The sequence below is a fragment of the Scatophagus argus genome, chromosome 2, assembly GCF_020382885.2.
Source record: "Scatophagus argus isolate fScaArg1 chromosome 2, fScaArg1.pri, whole genome shotgun sequence".
NCBI lineage: Eukaryota > Metazoa > Chordata > Actinopteri > Scatophagidae > Scatophagus > Scatophagus argus.
Window position 1 is genome coordinate 25150074 of NC_058494.1, and position 27057 is coordinate 25177130.

At 42.5% G+C, this 27057-nt stretch overlaps 1 protein-coding gene across 1 annotated transcript in view; it reads left to right on the forward strand.

Annotated features, from left to right (window-relative positions):
- The window catches only part of LOC124050742 (voltage-dependent T-type calcium channel subunit alpha-1I-like), a 127543-nt gene that overhangs the window by 14037 nt on the left and 86449 nt on the right, over positions 1-27057 (forward strand). Inside the window, exons 3-6 of the mRNA XM_046373550.1 lie at positions 7587-7684; positions 16012-16171; positions 23745-24087; positions 24473-24565. Of these exons, the coding sequence (XP_046229506.1) occupies positions 7587-7684; positions 16012-16171; positions 23745-24087; positions 24473-24565 (694 nt within the window). The remainder of the gene's footprint in view (positions 1-7586; positions 7685-16011; positions 16172-23744; positions 24088-24472; positions 24566-27057) is intronic.

A 27057-nucleotide genomic window follows, 5' to 3' on the forward strand; every position in this document is an offset into this window, starting at 1 on the left:
TTAGCATTTGTTTTCTCTGGTGTTGACCTTAACTCGCTGCTTTTACTTCAGTGGGGTCTTTTCTAATTTAATACAACTAAAATCTCCTGTTATCGCAATCAATGAATTCTCCAGCTATGGGACCAGGGTGGCTACTAATGCAACAAAGGTGAACTCTTTTGCTAGCACATGTATAAGTGAGTTGTCCTCATGGGTTCAAGTCCTGCAAAGGGTAGCAACTGATTAAACTGGACAATTACATGATCAGTTTAAGGACAGACATATATTAGACTAAATAAGACAATAATATAAAGGAAAATAAAACCCTTCAAACGTCCAAGAGCTGATGAGTAGATAAAAACATCTGCCGCACTGACATGAATTATCTGTGGCATGTTGTAATTATGCAGTTTACATATCTGTGATTTTACGGGATATCACATGATGAATGAGCAGCACAGAAGTAGCAAACGGTTCGAGTATCAGGTTAGTAGCGGAGGATCAGTTTATGTTACACTCATCACAGCTGTTCTCATGATCCACTGGCAGAACAGAAGACAAAACACACATGCACAGCAGCACAGAGCCAACGGGTGACTCCATCTTGGATCAACGTGACATGCTGTCACATACTCATAAAGCATATTGAAGCAATATGACTACATTTAACATGTCTACTTGTTTTGATATGTTTTTAAATTTCGGTACAAGAATTAGCTCTGCTAATACATTGCTAATTACTGCTTGCTTGGTGCATTCATGTGTGTTTCCACTCTGCAGCCATAAATGCAAATGCTCATTTGTACTGCATATTTGATGCAGTGCGTTATGGACATCACAATGTATGAAATGTTTTGTTTGCTAAAGCTCAGTCAGAGTTTTTCACAGGGTGTGTTCAGGTGCACACGTTGCCATATGCACATATTCTAACAGCTTTAATTAGAAGGTGAGGCATGATGATATATATATGTTGGTCGTTTCTTTGTCTATACAGTGTGACAGAGGTTTCATATGTCATCTAAGAACTTTACCCAGCGAAGATGAACCTGGCCTGGGGTTGCAGCGATATTTTCCCTCACATCTTTTGAAAAGGCCCCACGGCTGTCATACGTACACTTTGATGATTAATGCACTTTGACTGAGTAGCATAGCTGGAAGAGCACACAAAGTCAGAGCTTCAATTAAGACTTTAAGAAACCCACGTCTAAAATGTGTTGACCTATAAAAACATGGGCTAAATGCGCTTCAGATGAAACTGTCCTTCTCTATTGTTTAAAGACTAATCGGGAACATTTAAGGAAAGCACAATCTTCTCCTTCTATCGTTGAAGTTAGACAAAAGTGCAGTCGTTTTAATCTGCATGAGGCGATTGGATTTAGGTGGAGGGAAGGCCAAAAGCCTTGTGGCTGCAGTTTGTTCAAGGGTACGTTAAACACACAGCGCACAGTTTGGAGTAGTGACAGTAGACAGCAGACTTAGAGATTTTCTCACCAGATCTGATCATTTTTAACCCGCTAGCAAAACCTGGTTCTTGTTAAGTACTGTGGAGCACTTTGAGGACTCTCGAGAGCCTTTTTAAAGGTTGTTTTCTTTCAGTTTAGGATTCTTAGGGCAACTGAATTCAGAAAGAGTTCTGTAAGACACATCTTGCTTTGAGGAGCCTTTTTATGTTTGTGCATGGCCTTGGCAAATGGCTAGTGAGTAACTGAATGTGCGCTCATACTGGCTCACGGTGGCTCCAGCTTTCTAAACTGCATTCAGTTAATGGGACAGAGCGGTACGTTCAGTCGACCTCATGGCAGCCATGATGGAGCTGTGAATTGTAGATTCTGTTTGTATGGAGGAGAGGCTCCTTCTTCTTTGTTGTTTTCAGTAGTTTGACTTTGTTACACAGTCCACAAACATTAACTTTTTTTAATTAGAGTTAGTTTATTCTGGCTATCGTGGCCGACATGAAAAGTTTGTAACGTTCACACAGGTGAATTGAATTACATTTTGATGAGCGCCCTCAGTAGTTGCAGCTGATTTTAAAGGTAGTTAGAGAAGGTTAAATTTGATTTGTTTTTGTTAAATCACTGCGTAATGACATGAATAATGACAAAATCACATCATCCAGCGACTTTTCAAGTGATCAGTAGTTCACCATTTAAAATAGTTGGCCACACTAGGCACCATTAATGGAGCTTGGTTAGCCAGTTTCATTTTCTGATATCATCTGTGCTAAGGAGGCTAACAGATGCAGAGCACAAATGATACAGATGTTAATTCCTTCATTTAACTTCTAGCAAAAACAAATAAAAACATGTCTCCTAAAATACATAAATGTTCCTTGAAACCTGGTTGAGCCTTGTTGGACTACTGGCTTTTGATGCACCCCCTTTATTGGGTTTACTGGGACAGAGTCATGTTAGCCATTTTCACTGTGTGTGGTACTTTACTAGCATGTGATGGATTCTGAAACTTATGTGACATGCAGAGTCTAACAGAAAGAGACGGGGGAGAAAAGATGAGTAACGTGACCACAGCTTCTTCTTCAGCAGACAGCTGGCTTTCATCTTAGACAAGATATTCACATGTCCATGCATGACACACGCACACGCACACGCACACGCACACGCACACACACACACACACACACACACACACATGTGTATGAGCATCTGTACCCAGCTGGAGGTGCAACAGTAGCTCATTACAGTTCTGACACCAGACAACACACAGGATGTGAGAATGGAAAATAATACACATCAAGAAAAAACACACACACAGCCACACATACACACACACACAGGATGAAACCAAATAGATTGGGAGAAAATAAAAAGGATGGAAGGAAAAGGTGGAGAGAGATTGGAGATTTAAGCAACAATGGAAGCTTTTTAAGAGAGAGTTTAATAGGTGGAATAGTTGGTGGAAAGGACCAGGAGGGAAAAGGTAAAGAGGGAGACAAGAGCATCAGAGCTGTTGTAAATGAGTCTGTGTGTGTGTGTGTGTGTGTGTGTGTGTGTGTGTGTGTGTGCAAAAGAGAGAGAGATCCTCTATCTTCTCTGACTTGCAAACCTCTTCTGGGACAGAAGATCTACTGCATCCATTAATCTCATTTTAATAATTGATGCCATCTTCTCCAGAGGGATCTCGGCCTGGACTGTTGGCATAAAATGAGACATTTAGTGCTTTCTGGTAATTGCCATATTAGTTTATTCTCTCCTGTTAAGCTAGTGTAGCCTAAACAGATATTGCACCTAAATGCACAATATCTGTTCGGCTGTGTTATTTTTGCTTTCCAAGGCCTCAGACGGCCTGAATCACCAGTCACCAGATAGCTTTTTGCTAATGGACGTCGCAAATAATGTGAGCGAAAACAGATGAACTTTTGCTGTTGGATGCTGGTGGAGTGTAAGGTGTGAGTGTGGAAGTGTCTCAGCCACTGTGGCAGATAAACAGAAATGCCCCAGAGCAAGCAATCGCTGCAGTGCGTCATTGATTTTGCTAGCATTGCGGGTCTTACGGATGTCTGCCGGTCAGTCAATCCACCACCTTCGTCCATACTGAGAAATCAGTGTCTCTGTTAACTGAACCGCAGGACGCATCGGCATTAAATCTGATGCAGACATTCTTGTTCCTCACAGCATGACTTACACTAAAGGCGATCACTTGGCTTTTCGTCTGGTGCCATCATCAGCGTGTCCAGTACTTCCCACAGTGACCAAATACCTGCAAATTAAACATGTCTGTGCTGCACCTTGTTATGTTTTTTTGGGCCAGTAATTGAATTTCCAGACCATTTAGGCGATTCAAACCTAAAAAAGGAAAAAAACAAGAGAGAGAGAGAGAAAACACTTCAAGCTTGGCTCCAGAGATGGAATTTTTCACTCAGCACATATGAAGCCCTGATGAATCCTGTGCAGGCTTTCACAGTCAACACATTCTCTCCAAAATTCAAAGGTTCCCCCTCTAGCCAGTCAGGCATCCAACTCTCCCACTGTTCCCCTCCGATGGCTCCTGAGAGAATATTTCATAATGCCCGCTTGTGACAGTTTTTTAGTAACGACAACAGAAGATACACCAGAGAGAGAAGAACGCAAAAGAGTTCTAAGAACTGGTTAGAAATCCACATTCCTCCCTCCAACTCCACTCCGGAACAAAAGTAATCTAATTCATCCTTTGAAATATTCATGAAGCTGTTTGGCTGGAGAGCAGTCCTAAGTCAGACACAGACACACACTAAATTTAGTTGTACTTGTGTGTGTCTGTGTCTGTTTCTGTGTGTCTGAGAGTGACGGCCTGTATGTGTGTGTACTGTAAGAGAGTGTGTGTAGGTTCATGGCTTATGCAACTGCACTCCTCAGGAGGGCGCATGTGTGAGTCGAGGTATGAGTGTGTTGTGAGAGAGACAGAGTGTGTGTGTGTGTGTGTGTGTGTGTGGGGCTTCTGTCTCCCTAATTAACACAGGGAGTTCAGAGTCTGCCCTGTCTAGTTTTTCCTTTTGTGTGTGTGTGTGTGTGTGTGTGTGTGTGTGTGTGTGTGTGTGTGTGTATTGGGTGTGATGCTGAGCTTATCCATCTGTACATCTGCTCAGGGGGTGGATAAACAAGGGTGTATCAGACACTTTTTTGGAGTGTGTAAATGTGACTTTGTATACAAAAGACTTCATGTTTGTGTATGTGTGTGTGTGCGTGCGTGCGTGTGTGTGCGTGTGTGTAATCATGTATGTTTGTGTGGCCAAAATGAGCTGTCTTATCTGAAATTGCTGCAGAAAATTGCTCAAAATGATAAATCCCCATTATGTCCGCTACCAGCAACCAGCCACCAGCCACCACACACACACACACGCACACACACACACACACCTGCCCTGTTACTGCACTGTAACACAGTGACTGAAATAGCCGCTGTCGAAGCGTAACAGCACAGTTGTACTTGTTCTCAGTGCAGTTCATTTTGTCCTTTCTCTCCTGGCACTAAACTGTACTCTAAACTGATTGCATGTTTCTTCCTGTGCACACACACAAATACTGATATGTTACCAATAATGTCCCAACATTCTGCCACAACAAAGTCGAGACTCTTGTTTATGATTATTTTGAAATCAGTGGTTTCAAGTCTTTTGTCGTAATATAGATGAAAATATATTTTATCAGTCCAAAAATCAAAGAAAAATGAAAGGAACCTCTCCTCATATGTGTACACACTCGGTGGTCATGGAGGATAAGTGTCCCTGGTTTGTAGAAGTGGGTGTCTTGGACGAAAGTTATAAACTTCTAACTTTGTACAATCACTGCACGTGCATTAAAAAAGAGATCAATAACTTCTTCTGACTTATCAGTCACTTGTGTGTTTGTTTTGTGTTTCTTTCAGAAATACATGAACAGATTTGAATGCTTTCATCATTTTTTTTTTGTACTTTCTATTCAGGGTATTCGTACTTGTTACTGTTCATGCTCCATTTCCTCTCTGTGCTGTGGCTCAAATCCCCAAATGCAACATAGTTTTTTGTTCCTGTTATTGTGGCTGATGTTCTCGCTCCGTTCTTCACTCCCTCCGTAGAAAACTGCCTGTCAAATCAGATCACGGCCGCACAGTGATGAACCAGGCTCTGTGATGTCACGCACACACACGGCCGTGTCCAGGTACTCTGCGAACTCCGACCTTACTTTTCACGGTCGATGTGTTTTACTAGCGCGGTGTTTGATTTGCGGGGGGGAGCTGTATCAGAATCCAGGCTCTGCCGGGTCCCTGTCACCACCAAGGTTATGGTAATATGCCAGAGAGAGGAGAGCCTCATATTTCATGGCCCACTGAGTTAGATACACACCTTACGGATGCTTTGAAGAGGTGAGGTGGTTTGGTCACTGGACTGAGCTTTAGCTGCTGGACTGCAAAGAGTGAAGCAAAGTAAAGGAGTTTCACCTTTGAACTAATGTGGATGCAGAGTGCAGCTGCAGGTCTTCAGCTCTGAAAATTTGGCCCGGTCCACGTTTTTCTATTTCCGAACGAGGAACAACTGTGGGAACACTTATGCTCTTACAACTTGACCTCAAATTGAAGTAGGCAGTGCTGACATTTTGTCCAGTCCTGGCAGACTTTCAGCATGGCCATGTATCTTTTCTTTTTTTTTTGTCGGCCTCCTGAGTTACATCCTCACGTAACCTGTTCATGTTTTCAAACTCTGAAACCTTGCTGGATTCCAATTCAAACTGTGAAGCTCCCTCTGGAACACCAGGAGACTGGAGGATTTCTATGTTGCTGTCTTTCACTTTTATTTTGCTGTCTTTTTTTTTTTTCGTAGACTCCTCTCCAGATGCGTAGGTCGAAAGGTCAACAGCAAATAATTGGCTTTGGCTTTTTAAACTCTTGAGAAATCACTGTTAGGCAACCTCTCACTGAAATGAGCTTGTTATAGTAGGATGCTGGAATATCTTTGAGTAGAATATTTGCAGTTTCTCAAAACTTTTCTTTTTCCTGGCTCTTGTCAACCCCCAGCCGGAGAGCAGCTTCCGTCTGTTCTGCCAGGTATATGCATATTGCTCTTCTCCCTCTGTCTCTCTGTTCCTAACATTGTAATTATCTCCAACACTTGATAAAACCCTCAGGCTCTCTCTCAATCTCGTTTTATTGCCATCGTTATATTGCACTTAATCATCCCTTGGTGCTTTGCTCCCGTTGGTTTCTGATCTATCCATCCTCACATTTTCTCCTCCATTTCTTCTTCTTTCTCTTTCTATTTGCCTTCTTCTCCTCCTCTTCTGCACTCTCACTGTCTCTCGTTTTTTTTTTTTGCTGGCATTCTTCTGGCATTCTTCAGGCAAAGTATGTTTTTCCCTGTAATGAATTTGTCAGAAATAGGTCAAAAAGCAAAACACTGGCTCTCTGCTTCCCTTCTCTGTCTCCGTTATTCCACAGATAGTTTTACTCTAAGCGTGTTTACTCCCTCCACCTCCAGTCCCTGCTCCTTTGCAAGGCTCTACTTTCATGTCAGATGGTTGCAGGTTTAATCTCACGCCTCTCACGCTTGAGCACGCCTGCGAACCGACAGGATACACTTTGATGCCTTCGCTATGTATGCTAAAAGGTTTATGGACTTCCAGGGATGCAGGAGGTCTGCTGTGCTTATTCACTTGACATCTTCCTCCTTGTGTGTCGAAGTGACACAACGACTGGTTTCAAATATGAATGCAGCAAACTGTAGCTTTGTCATGTATAAGCAGTAACACTTACAAGCATTAACATTAGTGTTGTGTTGTCCTGCAGTGATTCCCCCCTTTATGAATGTCTCGCTTTATTAGGTACACAAATTCCAACTCATTAATTCATATTAGCCCCAGCACAGCAGGACCCCGACTGCGTGAGGGTGTGTGTGTGTGTGTGTGTGTGCGCGCGCCTCTGTTTGGGCTTTTTTAACAGGAACAAACACAGAGGGAGGAGTACATTAAATCAGCACAGTCTGTGCTCAGATGAAATTTGCTCTTGATGATCACATGGCTTTGTAGTGTTTCAGTTGGACTTGATTTTCATGTCCGTTGATAGCCCTCCCAGACTGGACACATCTGGAAGTATTTGTGTTGCTAATACGTTTTTCCTGTATGTTTTGTGTTTGTATCTTCCAGGATGGTCGAATACTCACTGGACCTGCAGAATATCAACTTCACTGCCATCAGGACAGTGCGGGTCCTGCGGCCTCTCAAAGCAATTAACAGGGTGCCAAGTAAGTCACAACACCACTTCAGACCCGGGTCTTCCTGTCGGCAGAATTATTTAAGTGTGTGTGCAGCACGGTTAGCACCTCACACAGACAGGGTTCCAGGTTCAAATCTGGGTCCTTCTGTGTCTGCGTGGGTTTTTTCCGGGTACTCTGGTTTTCTCCACCTGTCCAGAAACGTGCAGTTTAGGTTAACTGGCTACTCTACATTGCCCTCCAGTGTGAGTGTGTGTGTGGTTGTCTGTCTTTGTGTGTCAGACCTGCAATTGATTGGCGAACAGTCCAGGGTGATCCCCGCCTCTTGCCCGTAGTCAGCTGGGATAGCAGCCCCCCATGGCCCTGCAGGGATGAGGGGTATAGACAATGGATGGATGGATGGATGGAGGGATGGATGGATGGATGGATAATACATTTCTAAGCAAAAAGGAGAGAGTGAACCACACATGTATGTTCATCACTGAGTTAGGCAAACATCATCGACTGCTGTTTTTACTGCTGTCTTTAAAAGAACTGCTTCACTCATGTTGAAGAAAGGAAAACCTCGAGGTTAGAGGAAGTGCATTCATGTGTCGCCGTCCGTGGCTCTCGTTCAGCACCGTGGACAGCTGCCCGGGGGGAGCAGCTGGAGCCTGGTGGCTCGGTCGCTGTCCGAGGTGCTGAACCGGAGTCACTGAGCCAGGAATACCTCAGCTGTGAACATGTTCACGTTAGACAGCAACCTGCTACTTTCATTACTGAAGGGGGGGATCTTGAACCTTTGTGGTGTTGAGCCTGTCAAAGTTTATTTTACATGTAGTTTTTAGCAGTACAGAACAGACAGCACTGCTAAGTACAAATGGAAGTGGGGAAAAATACAAATATAAAATATAAAAAAAAAATTTGTATGTATATATAAAATGAATGAATACTTTTTACATATGACATATTATGACTTTTGGACTGTTGTTAACTTGTGTTAACAGTCATAGTTTGATTAGTTTTAGGCACAAAAAGCACTTGGTTAGATTTAGGAAAAGGTCAGATAAGAACATTACTAATTTAAGTTCAGTCACGTTACTTATGTAACTTATGTTACAAACTCATATTATTTTGTTGTGTTAGAAGAAGACAACTTTGACATTTGGTCACACATGGGACTCGAACCCTGGTGTCCTGGGGGAAAAGTCTTGTGTTTGACCCGTCCACGCAGAACTTTACATGCCATTCAAACATTTTTATTTCTTCACATGGCAACTACAATATAGTTAAACATGGATAAAGTTCAAGGTTGTGGCTAATAAACAACAACAACAACAAAACAGATTAGGTTAAGGTAAAGGAAAGATTACAGTTACGATAAATAAAAAGTGAACAATAATTGCAGGTCACACCACACATTCAAACACCAGCCTGACTTCCTCACCTTCACTTTCCTCCTCACTCGCCGTGTCCTGCGTTGGCACAGGCCATAAGGTATGAATTTAACCATAATGCATAAGCAGTTTATAAAGTTTCTGTTTCTTCAAACTGTTGATGAAGTCACTTCTTCACAGCCTCCTTCTTTAATCACACCGTTTACAGTTTCAGTTAAAATCCTGCACTGTGTGTTATTGTAACTGTGGGTGTGAGCACGGTGTTTACGGCTACACCTTGATCACAAATGCTGCAATGCCGACTGCGTTTCATTACATTATTCACTGTGGAACAAATGAGCCACATCAACCCTGCACCGTAACGTGTCAGCTCAGCCCCGAATGCCAAATGCAGCCCGAACGCCTCGCAGGCTTGGCAAAAATTTGCTGATTTTGATTGTGTACCTTGTTGTTTGAATGAGCCGGTCTGTGTTGTACAGGTCCAGTTGTGCCTGTGAACAAACTGATTTGGTTTTATGCACTTCAAGCAGTGATCTGCACAATAAAGTAAAAGAAAGTACAATGAGTAAAATTGAAAAGAAAGGGCACATTTCATGTCTGTTAAGCCAGTGTATTGGACACTCCTAATAGCTGTAAAAGTAGTTTCACCCTAACTGAGAAAAACTAATTCTGGAGGACACCGACTGCACACTGGGGATATTTAAATTCTTTAAAAGAAACTTCCAGCCACCCTGAGCTCTCCTAATTTGGACAAAATCTTCTCGGCACCCAAACCCATCAGTGCAGCGGCGCTCGGTTGTTGGTGAAGTGTTTCGAGTGCACCAACTTGCACAGTGAGAGAGATGCTTAGTCTCTGTCCTTTCTGATGAGAATAATCAGCGCTTGCTTCTGGTTGCTTTTGTGCTTTATGTGTGTAAATTGCGCCTAGAAGGCAATCATTTTAAGAAGCTATGAGTACTCTCTAAGTCGGATATGCTGGTTCTTGAAGTTAATGTTGTTTTGCTTTGCCTTTATAAGTATAATTGCTAAACCTCCCCCTGCTCATAAATCTCAGACATAAACTATCCGAGCAATTTATTTTTTTCTTCTTCTATGAAAGCAGTTGCGGCTGATTTGGTTGGTCACATAGAAATGTGTGTTGATTGCTGTATTTGGCACACAGAACATGTGAGCGTGCACACATGGAGAGCACAGCCTCAGCTTTGTCACTTACCTGCATGTCTTTTGCCAGTCTTTGTCCATTATAACACCCTGTCTCTTTATTTTTGTCCCTCTGTTATCTCTCTGTTACACTATATAGACAAAAGTATTTGGCCACCTGACCATTACACCAACAGGGACTTCTATGACATTCTGTGCCCATGACTTCTATGCCCATTCATGCAGTAGAGCATTTGTGAGGTCACACACTGATGTTGGACCAAAAGGCCTGGCTCACAATCTCCATTCCAGTTCATCCCAAAGGTGTTGGATGGGGTTGAGGTCAGGACTCTGTGTGGGCCAGTCAAGTTCTTCCACACCAAACTCATCCAACCATGTCTTTATGGAGCTTTGCTTTGTGCACTGGGGCACAGTCATGCTGGAATAGAAAAGGGCCTTCAACAAACTGTTGCCACAAAGTTGGAAGCATAGCATTGTCCAAAATGTCTTGGTCAAACTATAACCTTTCACTAACCAAATTGTTTTTGTATCTGAACCAAACTGTTTACTCTTAGCAGTGTGAGATAACAAAACAATTTTAGTCAGGGTTTGGGAAGGCACGGAGATATCATGTCATCCTGACGGGGACGTCTGATCAGAAAACGCTTTCTTGTCTCCACTAGGAGGGGCTGTTTTGGTCAAACACTTGATCCAAAGCGTCCTGTGTGTCCAATGGACATGTGTTGTCATACTGTCATCACAGGAATAGTGACCGTCCTGTCTCTTTTATCATGATGCCAGTCCAATGAGCATAAGTCTTCTCCATTTTCACCTTTGTGTGGTGTTTTTGTCACTCATCCTCTCTCTCTGCGGCTCTGGTGGATCCACAACATCAATAATAACTTTATTGATATAGCATCTTTGGACAACATACTCACAAGTGCACAAAAATATATAAACTAAATAGATCTGCGTCTTATAGATAAAAGAAGCTTATATAATAACAATAAATGCTGTCAATGAATTAAGGAAAAGAGAGAAACAGGGTCTTAAAACCGTGTTTTAAAAAGAGATACTGAGTTAGACTGCAGGAGACTCCCAGGCTGTTCTCCAGACTCTCCAGACTCCAGGCGGGGTGGCCTGGAACAGACTGAACACGTTCATGCCAGTCTACACAACAAATGAACCCCCGCTGAAGACAAGAGGGTGGGGGCCGCTGCAGCAGAAAGAAGAGAACTGAGAACCCTTATGGACAGAAAACTTTAATGGGTCATGGGTTTTTTAAGGGGTGGGGTGTTTAAGTGGTCAAGCCATAAGTCATATTATTCACTTACTCACTGTAATGTGGTGACTCTATGAGCAGGTGTCACGTTTGTATCCCCTAAGCTTCCTTTTCTGACATTAAAAAGGTGAATGTGCTGGTCTGCATGTAGCAGGTTGAGCGTAAGAAAGGAGGCAGTTTGAGAACTAAACGACACTGATGCTTTCTTTGGTGTTTATTCGACAACGTTTCGATAAGGACACAGCACCCGCGTCAAGGAAGGATAAAAGAGAAGAAGAAGGAGGAGGTGAGAAGGGAGAAGGAAAGAGACCCAAAGAGAGACAAATGAGGGAGGGAAGAGGGGATTATTCAGCCCCATGAAGGATGGGCGAAGATGGACGAGAGGAAGAGAGGGATGATGAGAGGAAGAGAGGGATGATGAGAGCAGGGATGCGGGGGGGACTCAGATGAGCAGGCTATTACGATGATGGATAGAGCTGAGGAGACAAGTGCAAGCGATGGAGGGAGTCGTTGGATGAATAGAGATGAAATGAGCGAGGGACAGGGAGGACGGAGAAAAGAGAGAGTGGAGGATCATATGAGGAAAGGCACACGATTACATCTCAGAGGAAAGAAAGACGCGATCAACATTTGCACTTGTTTTTAAATTTTATTCGTTTACTTTTGTTATTTCTTGATAATATTCCGGCGTTCATGTCTGGGGACAGAATGGCAGCCCATTAAATGTTAAAAACATTGATTATGTGATTATTTCTCAGTGAGGTAACGAGGCAGAAGCCCAGCCAGCTAGTTCAGGACGTTCAGAGCGTGTGCAGAAAGCAGCAGGTGTGGAGGTGTTGACCACTTCTCATGCTCTACACGGGACTGGGATGCAGTTCATCTGTCTGCCACGTTACTACAATATCGTACACATATATATATATTTTTCCAGAGAATTAATTGTGTGTTGTCTCATACATTGGATTGATATTTATTTCATATTTCTAACAGGCTCGGCTGCACATTTTTCACAGCATTTTGACTTGATGCGGTGCTCATAATGTGAAGGGCCCTGAAAGTGAAGCAGCTAAATGGAATTCAGCCCACATCAATTTTAGTCTTCCAACCTGCTCTTTTCCTGCTGTGAGGACAGTGTGTCCTCTACCTTATCAATAAACACAACCTGTCCCTAAACCTAACCCTGAAGCATGCTGTTGTTGCCGTGCATAAATAGTGCAGAAATAAATCATCCTGAAAACGATCTGGATGCTGCTCTCCAGCCGAACGTTCAGCAGCGTCAGCATTCGTCTGTTGACTCGGCTCGGCCCAGGAGAGCTGAGGGCTGTCGAGTGGCTCGCTTACAATCACCAACATATAAAAGTGACACGTTTTTTTTGTGAACCTCCAGCCGCAGCGGCAACATGACGTGAAGGTCGGGTTATAACAAACACGGTTGTGCTCTGCGCCAGCGACCAGCTGCCAAAAGCCAGTTATTTCAATCGTCTTTATTTGTTGGATGAATAAAGAAGCAATTCTCTCCTTTATTAAAGACAATTTACCACAGAGCTCATCTCAGGGGTAATTCAATCTCCACGCTGCGAGAGAGACAAACACAGTCACAGAGTGCTTCACTCATGCGCACACACACCAGAGAACACACACTCCTTACATACTCCTCACTTGTAATATATGCAGGAATACAAGCCACAAACACTTGCATACACACACCTGTAGGCACGTGTTGACTGACTGCGAACACACACTCGGTGGAGGATGTGTGAAGTGCAGTCAATTAATGAGACGCTAATGGAAATAATCCAGGCCTGGTTCCCACTGGACACAGCTTAAGGGGCCTGGCCTGTTTACTACATTACCCACAAACCCCCTCAGGAAAAGGTCGTATTAGCAGCCAAGGAAACGGTCATCAGCATTAACTCTCTGCTGCCTCCCTCTTTTCATTTCTGTTCTGTTTATTGTCACTTTTAATCCACACTTTGCTCATTTCTCTTTTCTTTTCTCCTGACATCCGCTTCCCTTCATCTGCAGCTGCTCCCGCAGTCTGCTGCATGACTAAATGATTCAAGTTGCTTTTTATGTGATAGAAACATTTAATTGTTCCATTTATTCAGCATTTGATAATATGCCATGATCAAATAGTCGCTTAATGCTGCTATTCTAATAAGTGACTTTAATTTTACTTTCTGGAGGGAACAGTTTTGAAGCTTTTCATCTTTTAATCACATCTCAAACTTGAGTATAAAGCTATTATACAGTGTACTTTTATGTGCTGTTTCATCCCGGCTTTATTTCTTATTAGTCCCTTTTTTTACTTTTACATTTTTAAGATTTTGCGTTGTTGTTTCTTTTATTTTTGTGAATAACTTCTCTGCATTTGGAAACATGTTATATAAAGTTTATTATTGTTGCTATTTATTAATTGTTAATATTTTCATATTAGGTTGTCTTGAGTGATTTTGCAGCGCCCCAAGCTGCTGCTGACTTCAGACAGACTTAATGATTGTGAGGAAAAGAAATCAGGTTCTGCATAATGTCTCCCACCAACTCCAGCAGAGTTCAGTGCAGTTTGGTTGGATTCAGATCAACTAACTTGTTTTGAATGGCATTCTGTGTGGCTAAAGCAAAGAATTACAGAAATTCAAAAATGTGAAACAAGGCTATTAATGGAAATTTATCAGATCAGAAATGCTTTTCTGGGCTTTTCTGTTTTTCTGGCAGCAAGAGATACCTGTTTGAGGAATTTCATGTGGGTAAATCATTGAATATTTAGGGTACATAAAAAAATCGGTCATGTCATTGCCTGTCTGTGTTTATGGTAAAAGGATGAGAGGTGAACGGTTCTTATATCTTGTATTTTCCCCGGCAAAACTAAAATCTTATCCCCTTTTGAGGTGATTTAATTTTACTGATGCAACACTTCTGGTTGTGATGCACCACCTCCACTAGGAGACACATTATGTGGGCAAATGTATTGGGACACCTGACCATTACACCAACAAGGACTTTAATGACATGTTATTCTAATATGTAGACATTAATATGGAGTTGGTCCCCAGTGACAGCCCCATACTACACCTGAATTCAGTAATAAAGATGTGTGTCCCAATACTTTTGTACATATACTGTATAAATCTAGAATGTTTCAATGATAAAAGGTAGATTCTTCTAATTTCAGACAGAATACATACATAATTGTACTTTTTATGTAAACGTCACACATTTGATGTGTCACTTTTGAAATGGATGCTTGGACATCAGTTGAGTATTCAGGTAACCTTAAAGGCTGTTCAAGACTTTCTAGCTTCCTTGTCTTCTGCATCGTTAGCCTTGAACATCTTCAGTCATTATGTCATTTTGCAGGACCCCTGGGAGAAGGTCTGAGGGCCGCCTGCCCACTTAACCTTGATTAATCAGCTAAACTCTGTATCAATCCTCAGTCTATTTTACAGATAGAAGTTAACCCCTGGTTTAGTCTCCTTATAGAGGCAAAGTAATGGGCCGTGGGATCACATTTAGCGTGGAGATTAGGGATTGATTAGCTAATTATGATAATACGACGGCTTTTATGGAAATGCCAACATAATGTGTTCATTTCTGCATGAGGAAAAGAGTGGAGGGGAATGAGAGGGATGGAAGTAGTTATGTGACCAAGTTAACATTTTGAAAGGTTGGTTGTGTGCACCAATGATATCGATGCCTGTTTGTTCTACCATTAACTACAGAACCAATCTGTCACTGATCCTCACTTCTTTGAGGTTTGAATTTAATTCAAGCTCAAATAAATGATACCTCAGTGCAGCATAACATGAATTCTTTGGTTGCTTTTTGCATAAAAGTCAGTGGGCTCTCAGTGAATGAAGGCTGAATTGTCAGGTTTCATGAGAGGAAAAGTGATGCCTATTGAGCTCATTTCACTGTGTTTCCCTTCAGGCTGCCTGTGTGGAACACCTTGAGTCTTCCACATCAAACAGTCAACAAGACAGTACAGTCAGTACAACAGCTTCGTGACACTTCGAGTGTTGTTGTCTTTTGGCTGAATTTGTATTCAGAGACCCTGACCCTCACGAGCGAACGATCACAAGCCGCTTCTCCAACCTCTAGGCCACAGCTGCCCCTGACAACAGTCTCACCAATCAATAGACAGCATTTTATACACATTGTGATGTGAATTTATCAAACATTTATATATTTGTTATTAATAAAATATCACAACCTTTACTCAGGTATTAAATTTTTCTTCAGTGGACTAATTTGCGACTGTGCAGAGGCAGTTTTGTGCCTGAATCATGAGGATGCTACTGTGAAGCTACAAACTCTTCATTTCATTTGAGTGTCCACAAGTTCAGTTTGCTGTCCTTAAGTCCATTGAAGGCTGTGTTCATGTGGGTCATTAAGGAAAGCTGGATTTGGTTTACAGATGCTGCTGGACACGGCCCTGATACCAGTAAAGCATCCTGCAGATGAGCCGACTCACCACCTGCGTAATGATTAAGATAAGTCATGTTTGTGGTTCTGCTGCATGTGTCACTAATGTCACTGGTTTTTGTGTTTTGTCTCTTCAGGCATGCGTATCCTTGTGAACCTGCTGCTGGACACTCTGCCTATGCTGGGCAACGTCCTCCTCCTCTGCTTCTTCGTCTTCTTCATCTTCGGCATCATCGGAGTGCAGCTGTGGGCGGGACTGCTGAGGAACCGCTGCTACCCGGAGGAGAACTTCACCCTGTGAGTCACCACTCGCTTTGTGTGTGTGTGTGTGTGCGTGCGTATGTGTGTGTGTGAACAAGAAAGCGTGAGAGAGAATCCAAGTGTGAGACAAGACGATGCTCGAGGATCTGTGACATGTTGGTGTGTCAGCTTGAAAGTTTGTCTGCCTGTCTGAGTGGGTGTGATATCTGCTCACTGCCGGTCCCATCGTACTGCATGCTGTGTGTACTGTGTGTACTGTGTGTACTGTGTGTACTGGCTGTAGCTGATGAAAGCGTGAGCGCACATGTATAGGAACTGAAACATGTGCTTTTACACAGGTGTACGTGTGTGTGTAGGTCTGTCACCTCTCATTACCTGCCCTCCCTCAAGATTAATTACATCATCTACTCAATTTACTGATATTAACATAGAAGGCTTTCCCTCTCTCCTTCTCTTTCGCTCCCTTTCTCTCTCTTTCTCAAGTGTTAATGTAATGAGGCTGATTGCAAAGCAAAATTTGCACAAAGCAAATATCATTATCTCACAGTCAATTCTGCCACTTAATTAAAAACCAACACTTTTTTTCTCTCACCTCCCCTCCCTCCTCCCAACCCTTTCAGCCCTCCCCTTGCAACCTCTGCTACGCTCTGTCAAATCACTGATGTTTCACCAAAAGATGCAATAAGCTAATAAGCGATATGTTGGCCAAAAGTTTGGGAAGATAAAAGAGGAAAGAGAACAGAGGAACAAGAAAGAAAGCAATGAGGAAAAACAAAAAAATATATTTATTTCTTGGTCAGTACAACTCTCATATTTTTGCGCTGTTTGCTGAAACCTTCTGAAACAGTAACTTAAATTATTCATATTTCTTCTTTCTGTCAATTTCATTAGCTTTAGACACAAAATCAACTTGTTAGATGGGTAAATCTTGTGGTTTTGGTGAAACGTTGGGGCTTTGCTGCGCCGACAGTGTAAACACTATTTCTGTCTGTTCCTGACAGACAAAAGGGAAACTTCACTTCCTGGGCACTAGAGGTGCTTGTGAGGTGAATGTATACACTTTTAAGATCAATGCTGGCATTTCTCTTGTGAGGGAAGTCTATGGATTTTTTAAGGGAGTTTATGGATTACAATATGCATAGTTTAGCTATCAACTCGGGGAACATTTTGTCAGTACATAAAACGGCTATTTATGTTTCGCGTAAGTGGTGCCACTTTTGTCGTGAGTAAATTGGACTCTTTTCTGGGAATGGATATTCAACTGAAGTTGCTTGTAAAAGGGGTTGTATGTAATGTATCAACTGAAAATGGCACTGTTTTCAACGATTCCCAAAATTGCACGCTTGTGGTCGTACCAGTCTGCGGTTTCAATAGATGATGATCCCAAACAGGAAACCAGTCCATAAAGGGAAATCCTGTTGCATCTGATTGGCTAAACACTTTCATGTGTGGGCTGTGCACTCATCCATCCATCCATCCATCCATCCATCCATTTTCTATACCGCTTATCCGTCAGGGTCGCAGGGGAGCTGGAGGAGAGCCAGACCGGGATTCGAACCTGGAACCCTCTTGCTATGAGGCTTCAATGCTAACCACTGCACCACCATGCTGCCCGGCTGTGTACTCACATGATTTCAAAATGAAATAATGTGGTGGCTCGTTTGGAAGCTCAAGCTCATGTCTCAAAAATAGTGAAATGTGTCTTTCAAATGAGCATTGAAGGCATACCAGAAAGCATTGCGATGCGTTTCACAAAGACCATGAATGGTAAACATGAAAACTATGGATCCTGTGCACACGTACCTTCAGAAATACAGACCAACCTTATTGATTTAAGTCAGGTGGCCTGTGGGTCAGGAGGCGAATCAGATTGTCTGCTGATAACATGGTTTCCTTCTGTCCACATGTCAAAATGCTATTGGTCAATACAGTGGCCACATTAAATCTGCTGATCCATGCTGGGTTGAGCAGGGCCAGGTTATACAAAAGCAGAAGATCTGCTGTGGTAACTGTGGAACTTTTTTTTGACTGTTTACATAGAAATTAATTCTTAATTCTCCTCCAAATGACTCCCCTGCCTCCACATCCCTGAAGCTACAGCATCACTTGGGAGTTTTCAGCTCTGTCCACAGACTCCGGGCTGTGCTGTGGAAAAGAAATATCCTCGGGTAGTTCGACTGAATCCGCTCCTGTCATTCTCACTTGAAAAGAAAAGTTGGACGTGCTGGTCTGCTTCCCTTGTGTTCCTCCAAGGAAACAAATTTGTCTTTCTACTGCTCCTTTCATCACCATCGTATACATTATCATCCCTCGTTGTGCACACAAATTCACACATAGTCACACATACTTTGTACACTCTTCAAAAAGACGCACACTTGCAAGGGGGCATATTTATGCTTGCACACACACACACACACACACACACACAATCCCAAGTACCCTGTGTATGAACACAGCAGGATATCTGGGGTTTTAGAAAAGGTCTGAGCTTTAAGATGCTAATAATGTGGACCAGGTGTACTGTCCCTGCTACCTCTAACCTTTACAGCCTTTTTTGTATTTCTTTATAACTTTTTCCCCTTTTCATGTATCCTCTTTGCCTTTTCTTTTGGGTGAAATCTTATTTTGGTGCATGGTGTGTGAGTGTTATTGTTGCGATAGTATTGCGTGGTATTTCCAGGTTTCTTGCTCTGCATCTCGGTGGCCGTGGGCTGTTTCTTTTGGGTGGAAGTGTCAGAAATTCAATTTTGCCATGTCTTTATAAAACCAAAGGAGTGCAAATGTTGCTGTTGAGTTGGGGCGGGTGCTGAAACACTCTCTGCTTGTGTTCTTCAGTAGCCCAGCGATTTCACTGTTTTTGTGTGTTTTTGTGTGTTGTGGAGTGTGTACGGCATCTGTTTGTGCACAGCAGCAGAAGCAACAGCTGTCAATCAGATGTCAGCATCCTCCAGCTTCTGGCCATAAAATTGTGCATCTTTTGGTGATTTCACACAGCTGGTTTTGATTACATTCTCACACTCCATGAACAATGCCGCAGTTCCCTTGTAAGATAACTTGATAGATTAGATATGAAGTGACCTTATGGTTGAATATTTTTTTTTATATTAAAACTGCAATTTCAAAAAAAACATTTATATATTAAAATACATAAAATAAAAGCTGATAAAAATGATAGCAAAACCAATGCAACCAACAGAACAATTAAAATTAGGGTATAACATGAAGTATTACACATTGGACACAGTACGTCCAACAGGAAGCCCATCAGTATGATGGTCCATGCCAGTGAAAACCTTCAGTGCTCTGTGATCATGTAAAACTTCCCTAATACAGCATTTAACTGCTGCTCTGTAAAACATTAATGGTGCAAATGAATAAAGTCTGCATTTTCTAAACCTTCAGCCAGAAGCTAACAGCTGACTGGAGGATGTGAGAGGAATCATTCACTACCTCTGGAGCCTCTCTGAGCACAGGCCTTTGCTATTCAAACTGAAGGGAATGGTTTTCTTTCTCTGCCATAACCTTCGTCATTCATAGTTGTAGGCTTCACTTGGACTGACAGTAAATGTAAACCCACAGCCCTGAATGTTCAATGTCATGATTATGTCATGTTTTAGGTGCTTACCACAGCAAGTTGGAACATAACTGATTGTTGGAGTTCAATAACAAATTCTAATAATTTCATATAATGCATGTGTGTTGTTGGGTGACAGAATCAGAATCAGACAGATTTTGCTGGTGAAGTCTGGGATTGTTGTCAACATTTGCAGAAATAAATAAACAAATAAAATCACTAATCAGTACTGAATTATGATAACTCTCTTCATGTCCCCGGGTGACAGAAAAAGAAAACATTAAGTCCAAATTAGGAGCTGGAAGCTTAACAGGTGGTGTTTGTTCCCAAATATGCCTGTGATTAAGAGTACATCTAATACCACTGAGCTCAGACAATAACCGGGATCCGGTCGGTGGTGAGTGAGACCCCAGGGGAGACCAAATCCGCGGCCAAGCGTTTGATTAGGCCTGTTTGGCTGCACAGAGGAGTGGGCTGGACGGCGCTTCGCTCTGCCGAGTCCAAAGAGAAAATAATGATCTGATGAAAAGGCTGTGGGGTAGGCCATCACCATGGTAACCAATTCAGAGATGAGATGGAGAGTGGATGTAATCATGGGATGTCCTGACCCACCTGAGTTAATTTCAGCAATGTCATCCTGTGTTGGTAAAACACACACAAAGACAGACTTTCTTTTAAATGAAAACCATGTGTGATGGCTGTAAATCAGAGCGTTTCCTGGAACAGAAGAGCTCACACCTTTGGCTGCTGTCTCTGGTGTCAGGAGTCCAACGTCTCCTCATGTGTGAAATGACTGCTGTCTGTCTGATACTGTCTGGTGGCGAACGTAATCACCTTGGTATACAGAGACACACACACACAGCCGGAGTCCAACCCGATAACGAGCTGGGCTGTGATATCTGCTGCTGGATGCTGGATGTTGGCTCCGTCAGGTGGAGGTTGGCGGTTGGGGGTGTGCGATGAGACGATGTGCAAAACAAGTGGGAGGACGGTTAAGTATTTTTGTGTTTTTTTCAGTTCCCAGGCTTCTGTTAGCAACGAGGCAAAAATACAGATGACAGAATTCACAGGTGATCAATGGCAAATCAAATCTGGGAACACAATGCAGCTTCTTTCTGCCAAGTGAACAAAGAAAAGAGACCACGACTTAAGCTGAGCTAATGTCACTGTAATTTTAAATGAGAGTATTAAAACTAACATTAAAATTATAACTAAAATGATGACATGTCGCTCACTTGATGAGAGGATTAAGTCTCTAAAAAAGGGGAAAGTGAACCATCGCGGTCAGTAGTTTGAGGTATTATACAACATCAAACAACACGTGTAACAGGACTCACAAATTAATCTAAATTAATTAATCACACCCACAAACAAATAGAAAGTGATCAGACAGAAAAAAGGTGCACAGTTAATGAGACTTCAGCACTTTTCATAAATCATGCACAGCTAATGATGAACTAAAGCACGACTTCGGCACTTAGAGGAAGAGAAGAGGAGGACAGTGTCAGGAGCAGTAAGCTGGAAGTAAGTGTTGGGAGGATTAAAATGTTGGTGTGAAGAGGCCTCTTGTTTTCTCCTGCTTTCTCTTGTTGAATGTGGTTTTACAGCCAATTTTAATGGCACTTTGTTGTTTGATGATTTGAACAAAATTTGTTCTCAAAATTTGAGAGAAATGAGTCCCTTGTGTGCATAGAATAAGAATAAGTCTGTAAATTATGTTCATATTTTTACTGTTTGAGTTCAAATTCGTATCAAAATAGGTTGCTTGGATTCCAACATGGACATGCTTGTTGCACATTTGGGCTGAGCTTTCATTGGTCCTATGAGCCAACATGGCTGCAACTGAGATAAAATGATGCAACTTAAGAGAATCTGGCCAGAATCAATTGGTGTGATGGGCATGATGAAAGACATGAGAGAAGAAGACGACGACTCCCTGGTCAGAGATATCCAGAGTTGCACTCTCCTCAGGTAATAGCTTACGCTGTTCAATACAGAGAACCAAAGTCAGTGAAAGAGATAAAAAAGAGCGTGACAAAGATAGACTAAGTGAAAGGCAGGATAGTACTCACAATCTGCTTCTATCGAGCCTTCTCAAATACCAGGTCAGATGTAATTGCTAACCACCGTCTGCATTCATCTGTATCTCTTTCACCGGTGTGCCCTTTAAATAGCACCCTGCTCTGAGATTAAAGGGAGATCGCACAGAGCTTTGCTGCTCCCTGTCTTCTGTGACTACCTTGCTCTTTTATTAATGGCAAGGCAAACACCTTTACTGTCTCTTTTTCTGCCTCACACATATTCGTATTTGTTTTTCTTCTCTCTGTCTTGCCTTCCTGTATTTCAGCTATTGATTCAGTGTTTGATTTTTTCCCTTCTTTTATCTTTTATCTCTGTTCTTGCCTCTATTTTTCCACACTACCTCATTCTACTTCTTCACTCATTGCTTCCGTCCTGACTCTCTTCCCTCAGTTCTTTCTTTATGTAGTATTTATACTTTGATCTACCCCCGTTAGCATTTGTCTTTCCTATCGTTCCTTCTTCCTTATGTCTTGACACTGGTCTTCATGTACACTATATAGACAAAAGTATCCAAACACACCTTGTTATGGGGGTGTTTCTCAGGGTTTGGGCTCGGCCCCTGACTTCTTAATGAAATCTTAATGCTTCAGCATACCAAGACATTTTGGACAATGCTATGCTTCCAACTTTGTGGCAACAGTTTGTTGAAGGCCCTTTTCTATTCCAGCATGACTGTGCCCCAGTGCACAAAGCAAAGCTCCATAAAGACATGGTTGGTTGAGTTTGGTGTGGAAGAACTTGACTGGCCCACACAGAGCCCTGACCTCAACCCCATCCAACACCTTTGGGATGAACTGGAACGGAGATTGTGAGCCAGGCCTTTTGGTCCAACATCAGCATGAATGGGCACAAATTCCCACAGAAACACTCCAACATGTTGTGGAAAGCCTTCACAGAAGAGTGGAAGCTGTTAGAGCTGCAGAGCTGTCTTTGTGTTTAGAATGTGATGTCATTAAAGTCCCTGATAGTGTAATGCTCAGGTGCCCCAATACTTTTGTTTATATAGTGTATGTTCAGGGCCAGTATGAGAAGGGAAAAAAGATCTGTACATATTTACAATCGCAAGTTTGCTTTGTGTTGTACTGGTGTTTTTCACACTATACATTCGATAGCCTACTGTTTGTGGAAGAAGAAAAGTGGTAGGGGTGAGGAATCCGTTAGACTGAACAGTCAGTCTGACAGCTCTCACAGCCTCCTGTTGCTGTGAGTTCAACATGATCAATATGAGAGCCAAAAATATCTGTAAAATAAGGAGTAATGATGCCAGACACACCATAAAAACTACTGGAAATGGTCAGACACACACCGACATCAGCTTGGTGTGTCGGGGTTAACGTTTCTCCATTGCTACCTTTTTGCTTCTTTCCGTCCGCCTCTCTGGTGTCATTTTCTTTCAATTTCACCATTACAAATGTAATCATCACTCTCAGTGTCTGGCCCGACTCTCACTCTCTTGCCATCCTTTCATCCACTCATCTCTCTGCCTTTGGTCAATATACTTTCAGCTCTGATCTCACACCAACGCAAATGTTGGAAATAGCCATGAAGGACAAGAGGTTTTTCATTTTGTCTGAAATTTACATAACAAACTAGCATGTGTTCATACACACATACACACACACACACACACACTCACACACACAACATATACCTTAAAACATATACCATAACTCTTTAAAACAAGAAAGCATTTGTGAGAATGAATTTATGTGCTTTAAGTGCTGCCAGCTTAGATTTTTCTCTATTTTGATATGCAATATATAGACAAATGTATGCAGACACCTCTGACCTCAGCTCTACTGCATGAATGGGCAAAATTGCTTTGACGTGATGCTTTGTCTTTGGCGTGATTATTTTTATTGTTCTACTTTTTCTTCCTTTTCTTGTACATATAAGGGACATACAAATTATCTTTCATTTTGTGCTCACCACTTTGTCCCTTCGCACTTACAGGACTACGGGTATCAGCCTGCCTCGGCCCTACTACATGGCTGACGAGGATGACGAACGACCATTCATCTGCTCCCTGCCGGTGGACAACGGCATCATGTCCTGCTCCGACGTCCCGGCTCGCCGCGAGGGAGGCAGGGTGTGCTGCCTGGACAAAGACGACGCCCTGTACCGCCAGTCGCTGGGCCTGAGCCCTGAGCCTCTGGCCAATGGGACTGTCAGTGTAGCTGGGCTCTGTGTCAACTGGAACCAGTACTACACCCGGTGTCATACTGGGCACAGCAACCCACACAAAGGAGCTATCAACTTTGACAACATCGCCTACGCCTGGATTGTCATTTTTCAGGTGGGAATTGTGGTAAACTTTGCTCTGCAGAGGCAGACCACCAAAACTCTTTTCCTCCTCATATATTGTTACACACATAAAGAAAATACACTTTAAAAAATCTGTCAAAATCCTGAGTCATCATATTTACTCCTTTCATCCAGATATTAAGAAAGATGTTTATTATAAGACAATGGCATGCTCAGACAGAGCAGGCTAATTGATTCCGCCTGTATCCCATCTTTATTGCTAAGATCACTGGCTGTTGCCTTATAGTTAGCCTAATAGACAAACATGAGAGTGCTCTTCTAACTGTCAATCTGCTGCTTTAACAGCAGCTCTGCTTTGGATACAGTTGGTGTTTTTTGTTTTTTCACTGACATGACACCTTTCCCCTTTACTGCAGGTGATCACTCTGGAAGGCTGGGTGGAGATCATGTACTATGTGATGGATGCTCATTCCTTCTACAACTTCATTTACTTCATTCTACTGATAATTGTAAGTCACACTCACTCAGATACTGCAGGAAGTGTGCATTAGGTTGTGTGATGTGTTTCAAGTCAGTAACATCATAATGCTTTAGCAAAGATGTTTTTGAAAAGCCGTAGTTTCCAGATTTTGGTAAACTGCTAATCCCAACTGAAAGAGTGTGTTCTGTTGGCATTGCATGAGACAAAGACATTTTAATAGTTAATTTGGTTGGTTTTTACTTTAAACAAGTTAATAGTGAAGTCTAATACACACACACACACACACACACACACACACACACACACACACAATGAAGTGCAGTCAGCCACTTTACATACCTTTGAATTTCCTCAAAGCTACACGACTGCAATGAAAGGCTGTCACTCCTTCTCTTCTCTCCCTCCTTACATACCTATGCACACGCACATGTATAGAAACACACACACACACACACACACACACACACACAAGACTGTCAGTGTCAGAGTGAAAGCGGAGCTGAAATCCCTCGAGAATCCCGCTTTTGTTCCGATAAAACACTTTTTAATTCCAGTCCTTTAGCCTCTGTCGGTATGTGTGCCGCAGTGGATGTGTATGCTTTTGTGTGTGAGCGCTGGTGCGTGTTCCCCTCAGTATATTTCTTTTTTAATCTGTCAGAGAGTATGTGTGCGTGTGTATATGTGTGTGAAAGTGTTATCATAATGCAGTGTGACTGCCAGTCCCAGTTACTTCCCCAACCCAGGGGCTGTCTTCTCTTTTTATTACACTTTTAATTGCCTGCCTTCAGATTCAGACACAAGCTCTGCCTCTCCTTTCCTCTTGTCTCACCAACTCACTTTTCATTTACCTTCCTCTTCACTCCTTCTTCCACCACTTGCTGCATCGGTCAGTGTCTGCTCCTTGCCACCCTACCTTTCTTACCTTTCTTCCTGCAATTTATAAATCTCCTCCTTCCGTCCTTCCTTCCTTTCTCCACCCTCCTTCATTTCATTTCTACTACCTCCCGGCTCCTTTCATCTGCTTTTCATCTCCCTTCTCTTGCTGAGCATCATGCATCTGTCACTGTACTCATTATTCTCAGTCATGCAGGAACACACAAGCCTACTTGCAAACTGGCACACGCTTTAGGCTCAGGATAAGGTATCAATATACACTAAAAGTTGCCAAAAGTTGGTGGAATATTCTTCTTGAAGCCCAGTCCACCTGTAAAAAGTCTGCTTAGCTGATGTTTGCTAGCCAGCCACAGTAACATCAGTGAGTGTTTGCAACTAAACTCAAGTCAGTGAGAGAAGAGGCAATAACAGAGTGTCCCTTAGCAGAGTTAGTGCTTTTCCTTTCACAGTTCGCTCTTGAGAAAATCCGAAGTTGATATCAGATCTTCACTTGTGTCCAGTATTCATGTTAAATGATGTTTTGACGTACCGACATCCCGTAGTGAGTAACAGACTGTGCTGTCATAAATCTACTGAGCCCCATGACAGGTGACACCATTCCCCTGCCCTGACCGAATATCTCACCCAAGCAAAGAACAGACACTCAGTGGTTTATATCTCTATGTTACCTGCTTATACTAAACAGCCGTGGCTGGCCCCACTGTCTTAGCGGATATCTTAATGCTGTGGCCCACTCAGCAGTGCAGCAGTCCATCTATATTTATAAACAGTTCATAATAGAAAACAAATTTATTGACACGTGGATAGAAAAGGATGCTCTCCCTCGCTCTTTTCCACATTTGTCACTGGACGTTATCTCCTCCCCATCGAATCCCTAAAACTGCCTGGCTTGAAACAATTTGTGATTTAGTGGTTGCCTTTTGATGTGAAAACATACCGGGGGGGAAAATCACTCAGGACAGGACTAAGGGTTTGTGGAGAGTACAGAGAGAGAGAGCGAGAGATGGAATAAGGATGATGAAATGGAAGAGAAAATAGAGGGATGAGAGGAAATGGAGAAGAAGAGGGAAGCGAGGAGGAAGATGGTGAGTGAGCTCAAGAGCTGGAGGTGATGAAGAGGGACGAAGTGGAGGAGGGGATGGATGGGTCGATAAAGAGAAGAAACCAGGAGGTGGTGATGAAGGGCTGGAGTGCCGGCATGAAATCAGAGAGAGGATTGGAGGACGGGAGAGAGGAAGCGACCACATGTTGGTCTCCCTCTTTGATCTTAATTGAAATGTTATTAATTAGAGCGAATCCCTCAGCGTGTCCTCCGGGCTCACGTGGTTGGAGCAGACATATGGATCACAGCATCAGGTTTAACAGTATGTCATGCAATATGTCATCCCGTCCCCCAACCTTCACAATTAAAATGATGTCGCACAGCTCATTTCAGAGACAGAAACAGTAGTTCTTTATACGATTCACTGAAATATTAAATAGAAGACACAGCGTAAAATGTCAAAATGCAAGTAAAGATGCAAGAAACCACACTAAAGCAAAATAAAATATATTAAGGGGTAGGGGGTATTAAACAGTTTACAGTTTAAACAGTTTAAACAATTTATATTATTCACTTCACCTGTC